This window comes from Bombus huntii, chromosome 12, assembly GCF_024542735.1.
Source record: "Bombus huntii isolate Logan2020A chromosome 12, iyBomHunt1.1, whole genome shotgun sequence".
Classification (NCBI taxonomy): Eukaryota; Metazoa; Arthropoda; class Insecta; order Hymenoptera; family Apidae; genus Bombus; species Bombus huntii.
In genome coordinates this window covers 9,232,996-9,244,952 of record NC_066249.1, presented here as the reverse complement: position 1 = coordinate 9,244,952, position 11,957 = coordinate 9,232,996, and the positions used below count along the sequence as shown (strand labels likewise).

The 11,957-nt window shown below is 31.8% G+C and overlaps 1 protein-coding gene across 1 annotated transcript; it reads left to right on the top strand.

Annotated features, from left to right (window-relative positions):
• Positions 1-850: 850 nt before the first annotated feature.
• On the top strand, positions 851-11,858 carry LOC126871876 (synaptogyrin). The gene is made up of 9 exons (XM_050631183.1): positions 851-884; positions 1,027-1,194; positions 1,358-1,448; positions 1,551-1,782; positions 2,803-2,916; positions 6,307-6,533; positions 6,809-6,956; positions 7,166-7,409; positions 7,977-11,858. The coding sequence occupies exons 2-8, from the start codon at positions 1,041-1,043 to the stop codon at positions 7,379-7,381; spliced, it is 1,182 nt and encodes a 393-aa protein (XP_050487140.1). The 5' UTR covers positions 851-884; positions 1,027-1,040; the 3' UTR covers positions 7,382-7,409; positions 7,977-11,858.
• The last annotated feature ends 99 nt before the right edge of the window (positions 11,859-11,957 follow it).

Sequence of the window (11,957 nt, the reverse complement as noted above, 5' to 3'; positions counted from 1 at the left end):
TTTTTCTTACCTTATCTAGATATAAATTACGATGGCTGAAAAGAATATTGGTACACCGTGGTATGTATTTATTATATTTACATATTAATACAGTAATACCAGTAATTTCGAATTAGAATATCACTTTTTCTAACAAATCGAAGATACATTCAATTGTAAATATATTGTCTATATGCATACGTGCTGAATATATACGTATACTGAACATATGTAATATGAATAGTAAATACTAATGTTGATATAAAATCAATAATTTACGTTAAATCATTCGTGAGGAAAGAAAATATATTTACATATTCAACATTTGAGTAATATCCAGAACTATTAATATAATTAAATACATAATCGAGCATATGATCAAGTGTACGTTAAAAAGTATCTGATTTACATATTTTCCATTGTATTTCAACTGATTAAAATGAAGTTGCATATATCTTATCAGACTCAATTTAATGCATGGATATCTAAGTTATAAAATTGTAATCTTAGTATACATTACGTTTAAGTATACATTTAAATATATATATATATATATATATATATATATTGTGTGTGTGTGTGTATTTATTTAGAATGTATGTAAGTTTACAGAATAAAATTTATCTATAAAAGATTGATAGATTTATGAACACTTTGAAACTTAACCTATTATACGATAAGAGATTATTATAAAACTTTTGAAACAAGCGTAATGAATGATGCGACTAGAACGGGACAGAAAAATTTAGCGTATTAATATCGTCATCAAAGTTCGTTACTGCGGAATCGTTAAAATATTAAATTTAGGTTAACATCAGGTTTCGGTGGTGAAACCGTATATATCAATAATTTTGTTGTACAAAAGAGTATAATATTAATCGAGTGTTATATTAGGAACTTACAAAGTAAGTAGAATTTGAAAATGTCAGTGTCTTTTGAAGATTAAATTGTAATGTTATTATTCTACATTTAAATTTATGAAGGACGATTAAAGAGTTAGAAAAATATATTTATATGAAAATAAAAAAATAAGATTTTAATTTTTAGCATTATAAGAAACAATGAGTAATTATTTTGATCCCTTTGGTTTTACTAAACAAACAGCAACTTTGTTGCGTGGTTTGGGTGCATCTGAATTAATAGTAGAATGCAAGAAAAGAAATATATCAACGGATGTATTACACGAGCTTACTGTACAAGAGCTAATAATGTTAGGTAAATTGAAATGTTCTTAATATATTAATAACGTTAAATAATGAAGTCAAATTCGAATGAAAACTTTTCATTTGCCTTTACCAATACAAATTTCATTGTTGTAATTTACACTTATTTACAGTACATATATATTTCTTATCTAATCTAGAAATTTTTAATACAGGCACTGATTGCAAAAAGGCTGAAGAGTTAAAAAATTGTTTAAACATTAGGAAAAGAAGATCCAACATCGTAATAACAAATGTTGAGGACAGGTTGAATATTATTTTGTTAAAATTATTCTAAAAGACTTTTCTCTTGTATACAGATACGTAATTTAACGAGTAGTTTTATCAAGAATTCATTGTTTTTTTTAGGATCGAACATTTTCTTGAAATAATCAAAGACGCAGAGCAGCAGTTCTGTTTGATACAAGCGTTTATGGCGTATTGTCGATTGAGACTCGTTAAGGAAAAAATTAATATTTTTATCGATCCCAACAAGTGTTTGAGCGCTTCTAAGGTATTACCTATCGCTGTTGCTGCAACACTGACAGAGTTAGAAGAAGTAAATAAGAACCTTTCCGAACTTAACGAATTGATTTTAAGGGTAAGTCCTGAAAAATTTTCCAATGAAATCACAATACAATGTCACTTTGTTGTTTCATGGTATTTACGTAACATTAAATATTTCAATTTTCATTATCTTTTACAGTTGAAGATAAAACCAAAACATATTAACCTTGGTCACGTTTGCATCTTTATGGGTGCATTAGGATTAATAACGCTTCTATTATCTAAGATGAATATAACTTATATATGTGGTATAAAGTAAAGTACTAAGTATAAAAATCAAGAAGATATTATAATATTTATAAGATATAAAATTTATTTTTTATACAAAGCTTTAATTTGTTTTATTTTTGTCAGAATTTTCGAGAAAGGTATTATAAACATTTTATAGATGTTAATAAATTCTTGGTTCTAGAATAATCAGCCTTCTTTATTATTAGCAATATAATTTTTTGTTATAATAAGATTTCAAACTACATTATGATAAATACATGATAAAGTAATAATAAAATAATAATGATAAAAATAAATGACAAACAATTTAAAATATAGATGGAGCAAAAATTGAGTCGAACGAAAGATGAATTTATCGAACATATAGAACATATAGAACACTCGTCTGACACGACATTTTTAAATGGATTACAAAGAATGATAAATAAAATTGAATGATATCACTCCTACGTTAAGTAGATGATTTATTATAGATGGTTATAAATTTTATTTTTCATTGGAATAATATAAACAATTAAAAACTTGATTTAGTACGAATGACGATAAACAGACTGATAACATTCGTTTAATCGCGCCAATATCCCTATCAACGTAAATTCAGGTTAATGAAATTAAAGAAAGTAACGTACGATCGAATAGAAACACGCATGGCGACTGGTGAGTGAATCGAGAAGGGTCGAATTCTCGATTAATTTACGTTCCATCCACCCGAAGCGCCCTTGTGAAAGGATACACCCTAAAAAATTGGGTGGTGGGGATAGGAAAAGAGTACTGTCTGTCGGCGCATGCGCGCTTCCATTAGCTTCGAGCTTTCAAATTTCAGCTCAGTCGTAATAAGATGGACGGTGGAGCGTACGGTGGAGGAAAGGCAGGAGCCCCTTTCGACCCTATTGCCTTTATCCAAAGGCCTCAAGTGATTTTAAGAGCCGTATGTCTGGTAAGTTGTCTCTTCGAACGTCTAATAACGATTGCTCTGTACTAACGTCATTACGTATTAAACGATATTGTCGATTTTACGCGACGAACATTGATTTTAAAGGGTGAACCACCCCCACCAGTTTCATACGATGGGGTTCTATTGATTTTTCGCAAATTCCAGCGATACACCCCATAATAGAAGGATCTCGTATAATTTTCTATTGATTTTTCAAACATATTTTATGTAAAAATTTTCGCGATAAAAAGTCGAACGATAAATCGACGAATCTTTATTGAAAAATCTTTCAAGTAAACGAGAGAAATTTGATTAGGTCCCGATCCCGGTGAAAGTGATAGACGATTTTTAAAAGTGATTCAAGATATGGAAAAATGAAATACGATAATTCGAGCTTAATGGCGAGGGCCATAACTAGGGCCATACTTGAGAATGTTTTTCTGGCTAGCTAGGTAGGTGTCCTGCGAAGTCGAGGAAACGATGCAATGAGTGCGAGTGGGATGCCAATATACGACACGAGCAACGAGTACTTATAGATATGAGACATTTGAAGCTGGCTGGGTGAACTCTTAGTCAATTTCAAGAACGAAATAGTGGGGATAGCCTGATAGGGATAACCAAAGTGGGAAAAAATTGTCATACGTATGCAACCAGTATTGCATACCTAACCCCGTTGCAGTCCTCTAATTTTGATATGTTAATCTAGTTCTTATTTTAGCGAACAAAAAGGATTCGTAACGTTTGGGGGAAACATTATGTTTTCTAATAAAAAATTGATACCAATTCTATATACGAATAATAAAATTTCATATTTTGTTTAAACTCGAGATATTTTCTGTCGTTAAGAAAATATAATTGGCTTGAGACTGAGGGAAAAGTGGCAGCGGGGTTAATTAAAACACAGCAAAGTAGCCCAGGTCAGTTTTGGGGCGAATTTCGAAATGGAATGGCGCGTACAATTTTAATAAGATTTTAATTACCACAGAATACGGGATGGGTGGCGAAATTGGGTCGGATTATACTTTGAGTTTGGTTAGAAATAGAAGAGAGTGAAATAGTATATTATGTTGTGACTTTAACTTGTGTCAGAAATGTCTACGAAATAGAAATACACGCTTCTTTTCCATGAAATTGCATATCCTTTTATACATAGATCGATTCTTCGGAATATACTACGTGAAGAGACAGCAGAGTACAATATACAATGTGAAGGAAATCAATATCTCAAATTTTTGATGAGTCGTCCGCCTTATTAAGGATGTTGGAATATTCCATCCATCTTCACGTACATGGCGAGCACTTTATGAATTGTTATTTCATATCTTCCATAACGGAATTAGTACGGCGGCTGTTTATATTCGAGCGATGTAATTTAACTGGCTGTTTTAAGTCTTCCGCAGAAGTAAACGGATTCGAGTAGACTTTATCCTTATAAGGTAAACCTCGTAAAAAGAAATCAAGAGAAATTGAATCTGGAGATCGTGTGATGGCCGTGGTGTTGTGCTACGTCCATATACATATACAGAGTCTATGAATTTATCGTGACTATAAATTGTCAGTAACTAATTGCGTAGTGTTAGAGTTTTCGTGTCTTCGAATGATCTAATGTTATTACCTATGTCATACGTCCGAAAGTGTTTACAATTGATATCTAATGTATCTTGGGCGAAACGTACGACCTATTCAGAATTTTAAACATCTTGCAAACTGATTTTCTAAAACGACCTTTATACCTAACCTTTGTACCTTGGTACTTTTCTTTTGCGTACAGTCATCTGAGAAGAAGAAACGATCTACGTAGTAGTTGAGAAAAATACGCAGATCCGTTAAAAGTATTTGCATTTGCATTTTCTAGACATTTTTGAGAAAAGTAATGTCGTTTCGTAAACTAATTTTATGATATTTTTCTATTCTTAATCAAGATATCGATCGATTAATCGAGATATAATAATCTGTTCCACCTGTGTGATTCATACGAGAACGGCAAAAAAAAAAAAAAAAAAAAAAAATAATAAAATTGTAAATTTTGATGCTTAAAGAGTGCAAATGTAATTTTACACAGTTCTATATCAGTTCTATATCTTAGATATAGAAACAAATTACCCCTTTACAAAGAGTGAATTCTTTGACATTAATAAATCTTGGATATTAAGGTAAATTGAAATGTATTCGTAATTAAGTTGGAAAATCGACAATTACTTTTAAAAACGACTGTAAAACGACTGTAAAACGACTGCTGTAAAGTAACGTACTTCGTTTATTTCCTCTTTTGATTTATCTTAAATTAAACATTTTTATTTCTCTTAAACAAATAATTATTGAATTATTCTATCTGCTAATTATTCTTTACTCTCGATTGTTTTCTTCGTTCTCAGAACTGTGACCTTCGTCTAACCCACTTCCATCTCAAGACGGATCTGGACCACGTCGAAACTAGATTCGATTTTATATAAATAGACACGTAGGAAAAAAAAAACAAATATTTCATGGAGAATCAAACGGAAATCTAGTTTGAGAACGGATATTTTAGTTTCAACGCAGAAGGAAAGTGTTCCAACAAACTTATACGTTTAATTAAATATGGCATCTCATTTCTATGTTGGAACTTGTAATCGTTTACCTATCTTTGTATATTTCGCACATTATTTGTAAAATAAATTTATTTATGAGTTTTGGATTAGCCTGCTAAATGCAACGAATCTATAGTTTTCGCTATAAGTAGTTGGTATGAAGAAACACGTATAAATTGCGAACTAAGTTAAGACGATATTACGAAGTCTATCGATATTTGTGTGTGTGTGTGTGTGTGTGTGTGTGTGTGTGTGTGTGTGTGTGTGTGTGTGTGTGTGTGTGTGTGTGTGTGTGTGTGTGTGTGTGTGTGTGTGTGTGTGTGTGTGTGTGTGTGTGTGTGTGTGTGCGTGCGTGCGTGCGTGCGTGCGTGTGTGCGTGTGTGTGTGTGTGTGTGTGTGTGTGTGTGTGTGTGTGTGTGTGTGTAGTTCGAAAAATTGATTCGAACGATTCACGAATTAGTCACGTAAACAAATGACACTATCGTAAGCGGTAATACCGAACAAGATATCCAGTATTTCACTGTCTATGTAAAAACCTAACATGATCCAATGAATCGTGTCCTTTCGATCGCTTTAACCATTTCATTTATTACACACATTATCGAATTGTTTGAATTATTTTAAATTCTATTAAAATAGTTCTTCTAGCGTTTATCCGACCAACCAATACCAATTAATATAGTATCGCCGAATTAAGAAAGTTTTAAAAATCTAAGAAAAAATATGTATACGTAATAAGTGCAATGCTACCAAAGATATCATGTATTTTCTTGTAAGAATAATTTAAATCAGAAATTACAAATATCGTCGTTTAATCTTTTAGCTCTTCGCGATAATCGTGTTCGGATGCATAAGCAACAAGGGATACATAGAAAAGCCAGACGGAAAAGACGTTTGTCTTTACAACGGAGACCACAATGCTTGTAATTACGGGATAGGAATTGGAGTCCTCGCCTTCCTCGCCAGCATTGGATTCCTCGCTGGCGAATATCTTTTCGAACAGATGTCTTCTGTTAAGACCAGGAAGCATTTCGTCCTGCTCGATTTAGGGTATATTTCTTATTCTATTTGCCCTAAAGTAATTTTATTTCTTTTCAAATGATCGATACCGAATATTCACTGTAAATTAAATTTCGTCCATATAATAATACACGATTTCTCAGGAAATTCAAACCAATAGCTTACTTACTAAACTATCAAGTTACACTTCTGTAATTGCATTCACAAAAATATACATTTGCACGAACATCCGCAATCTAGAACGAAAATATTCATACCCGATGTATCGTAATAATTAAGTCGCTTTAATCTGTTTTAATGCTTAGGTTTTCTGGCTTTTGGGCATTCCTTTACTTCGTCGGATTCTGTTACTTAACCAATGCTTGGAACAAATCGGAAACGCCGGAAAATAATTACGGAGTGAACAACGTTCAAAGCGCTATCGCTTTCTCCTTCTTCTCCATTTTCACCTGGGTACATTCATCAAATACTTTTATTGTGTTCAGTTTCTAGATGAATGTATATAATCAGTTTCAAAATATCAATTATCTCGTTCGAGCATGCGTTCGATTAATTTTCTTTTTACTTTATACAAAGATTCGCTTTACTATTATCATCATTCGTTTCCTTATAACGTCATTATCTCTTTTTAATTCAATATATTTTCCTTCGAACTTGAAAAGGCTGCCTGTGCCTGGTTTGCCTTCCAAAGATTCAAGCAAGGTACCGACGCTGCGTTCGCACCGAGTTACGAAGCGGATCCTGTTGGTGGGACAGGATATACAAGTTATCCTGATGCGACTGATGCTGGTTATCAAGAACCACCATTCGGTCAACAGCAACAGCAGCAACAACAACAGCAACAACGGATGCCCGATTTTCGAGCACCGGCTTACTAATCCTCTCAAACATAGTTTATCACTATTGGTAAAGCAAAATTTCTATTAATCTGCATTTACGAAAACATTCTACATTCGATATCGAGATATGAAATTCATCTATTCTAAATAATGAGTTAACGATGAATTTCGTTCGTGCTAATGAGAAATAACGGGGCCGAGTCATGAGTTTTACGACAGAGCATTCATTTTTAACCTTTAAATTATAAAGGCGTGTATTTCATACCCGGGTTATTTCGTCCGAGTTAAGTTTAACCGGCCCCTCGCCGCCCCTTCCTACACATTGACCTAAAAAATGTTATTTGACAACACTTTTTGTGATAAGCTTAATTTAGAACGTTCGTACATGTTATACGAATTTCGTGGAATTTTTTGAACAAGTATCGTTTGCTAAAAAAAATGCATCGTTCATGAAAGACCCGTGTTTACAGTTTCAGGGTATCGTATAAGCGTTCACGGTTTAAGGTTTAAGAGTATTAAATTCATATAATTGATTTTTGTTTCATTAATATCTATATAACCGTTATATCGTTGAATCTTTTTCTTTATCTTTAAAAGTGTAAAATTAATTCTACGCTTTGTATTATCTTTTTAGACACAACGCAAGAAAACAATAGGAAAACAGAAGACAGAAGCTCTGCGAGGAAACTTTCAATGATAGAGCAATGTCGATAGAGTAAGTTTTCATAGTAACATAACTAGTGGATGAAAGAGAGAGGAGAGATGAGTAAAAACGAGGGGAATAGAAAAGTTGGGTAAACAGGAAAAATATAAAGAGAGAAAGGAGAACAAGGAAGAGAATGTACGCGTGTGCGAATACGTATGTGTGTATACGTGTATGACTGTGACAAAAAGAAAAAAAAAAAAGAAAAAAATAGAAGGAATGCGTGAATGTGTACGCGCAAGACAACAAAACGTTACTTGTTAAAACTGTGCTTCTTATTGTTGACCACTTATAAGTCTTACACCTAAAAATCAATGGCGTAAGCGAGAAAGAAGAAAATATTAAAAAAAAAAAAAAAATGAAAACCCGGGTTACTGCCCTTGGATAACACATTTGAAACCAAAAAATAAAGAAAGAGTGCAAAAGAACAGGAGTGAACAGCGAGAATGAGAGGTAGAAGGGAAAAAGAAAGATGATGGACACTTACCATCCATTGAATTATATATAAATATAAATGCATATATATAAATTTAATATATATATATATATATATATATATGTATATTGTATTAACGTGTATATATATACATATTAAATTTAAGATTTGCCGAAAATCGAGCGGTACAAGCGGGAAATATAAAATTATTCGCCGCTGTAAACCGGAGACAAATCTAGTAGAAGAGTAATCTTTTCCACAGTGATACAGGTTTCAGTTTTTCGAATAGGTTGCGATTAAAATTTTTAAACGTGCACGCAACTTCGTTATTCGTGTCTCAGATTTAAGAACGTGCTTGAGAATATTAATCTTTTAATGCTTCGCGCGAATTTTTTACACCTGCGCTTACGTTATTTTATCGCGGACAGAAGAGAAAAAGAAAAAACGGGAAAGGTTAATAGGTTTTTTCAATCTCGAGGCGAAGTGTTTTATATTTATCATTTGTATTGCCGTTTTCAGAACACCGTGTGTATGTACACGTGTATATGTATACATTTTACATATATATATATATATACATATGTATATATATATATATATATATATGTATATATGCAATTGTAAACGGATAAAGAATAGCGGCTCTGTAATAATTCTTAAGTAGTTACATGCACATATATTTTACTGTGTTAATATAACGTGTTCATAGAAAATCGCGAATATGACCGTACTACTGTTAACGACAAGACCTATATCGAACAAAAGAACAAAAGATATTACCATTGTGTTGGAAATCGAATTAATTCTTGATTCCATTCTATCATTGCCGTACTATCTTATATTATAGGAGGATGCTCGATTCGCAATACGTTGCGCATTAGTCTTAATCTTACAAGAAAATACTGGAGGCTTACCGATACGCCACCATGACGTGTTATGCACCTGTTTTTCAGTTTATACGATAAATTCGTTTCAATTTCCTCCGAGAAAGAAATAATACATTAAAGAGATATCGAAGTTATTCCGTTAAGTTTCGTTGATTATGTTTTTTTATGTTGTGATATCACGTTATTGCTATTATATTACGTCATATGGTTATTTAAGCGTATTAGAGAAATTGGGAAAGCAATGTTTCAAGCAATTTAAAAAATATTATTCGATTGGTACGTGGACTATCGAAAGAAGCAATGAGAACAATTGTTCTACTTTTATCAGTAATGAAGAACGTTACCAAGTCATTTTTTAAATAATTTATTTTTTGATATTATTTTGTACAGAAAATAATTAAATGATATTTTGTAAATCAAATTGTTCCTTACCCAGTTTCTCAGTGTTGTTGATATGAATATTTGAAATAATTTAAAACAGATAGATATATACTTAAGGCATCTGTATGATTTAAACGAAGATTGCGAATATGAATTTTTTTCTTATAGTAACTTTGTATTGCCCCAGTATTAAATTAAATTGTTACTTAATTACGTAAATGATTCCATATCGAATACGTTTCTTGATAAACGATAAACGATAAACGATAAACGATAAACGATAAACGACTTTTACATTCCCTTTCTAGCATTTTTAGATGCTCCATCTTTTTTAAATACGTTTATTAACGGTTTTAGCAATATTGGAGCGGTGTTGAACAAAATGTCTACGAATCTCGTGACTAATTGCATGACTATTCTTTTTCTCATGCCGATTATACTGCCTCGTTTGAAAAACAGACTTAACCAGCAAGTTGCATGGCAGTGTCGTGAAATAATGATAACAAATAAAATCGTTTTTTCGATAAGTTGTATTGTTTTCCTTAAGCGCTGTCGGTATTGTATCTAATGACTATTCGAATTGATGATACCATAATTTTCATGTCCGGTACCGTGGCAATACTACGATGATAATACTACGGCAATTGAAAATAGGTAAGAAAAAGAAAAGAAGACAAAAAAAAAAAAAGAAAAAAACAAAAATGTAATTAACTATGGTTACCTACGAAAGAAGATAAGAAACTGTTATACTTGTCGTTTAAAAGGACAATTGACGATATACGATCGAATTAAAATTGCGTCTTATATATATATATATTCCTTAAGGATTGTACTATTGAAATAATATTGTAATATCGTCACTATTTCGGGCAGCTTTTTCTAAAGAGAAAACTCACTGTTGGGCCAATATGAATTCAAACTGTCGCGATATTTAACTTCCACCTGAACTTCAGTTTTTGTAATGACAAGTATTTACTACTTCACGATGTGAACGTTATTCTTGCCGAGAGGAAAGAAATATTTATTAAGGTGGTATCAATAATTAAATAGTTGTTGTATCATTGTGATTATACCAGGTGTCTCGATGTAACAAATAAATCCACTCACGTGGATATAGAGTATTTTATCCCCTATTTTAATACTGTATCGTATCGTTTAATGTTTAAACATTTAATTTTACAAGTAATCGTTGTATAAAAATCGTTCCTTACTATTATACCATTATTATTGTATCATTTAAATTAAGTCTAATCTCAACGAATAAAATTATTATATTTTGGATTTCGATTTTAGTTATCTCGTTTAGTTTATCGAACGATTTCTTAATCTGCGAATAATTCACAAAGACAGAAAATCGATTCGAGATTTCTGAGACGCCTTGTATATAAAGTAGTTGTATTTATATTTGAAGCAGTAAAAATCTGAGTGTTTAGAAAAGAAGTATAATCATGTAATTAACTATAGATGAGATACATATAAGTAATTATTTTTATGCGAGTCGAACGATTGAACGGATAGCCAAAATCAATAGCTTCGATTCATTCACTCTCCCTAATGTGGTAATATCAATGTGGTTTGTGCGCCAATTGAAACTGCGTTTTGCCTAGGGGAATTTTACGAACGGAGCAGAAACGTTGTTTTATTTTCAACGTGTCGTTTGATTGATTTTTCTGTAGTGAAATTTACAGGTATTACGGAAGGCAACGAGAAATGGAAAACTCGTTTAATTACTGTGGGAAATTCGATAAAATTCCGACAAAAGTTTCTATCGTTTAACGTTTAATAATTAAACGAACAGAAATGTTCGCAAAAATTGGGAAACTTTCAACAACAAAATTGCATTAAATGTACATAAGTATTATCTTTTCAATATACGATTATCCTTAACGTCGCTACTTCTCGTTGCTTTTCACATTATATTTCAGTTTGTGGCTCAATTTATTTTGACATCGATGATGCAAATAAAACATCCATCGTCGACTAGCGTTCCTCAGAATTAAAAAGAATTTCTTTTCGGTCATATTGTATTCTTTACATTTGTTGAAAGTTATTAGAATTTGTATTATGAAATCGCAACGTTTTGTTGTTTAATAAATTTTGAGTGCCTAATCCACCACAATTATTAGATTCCTGTCTTTCGATGTGTATATATTTTTAAATAAACTTGCAGTCTTTCGTTATCGTTCGATAACCACTGTATATTATATT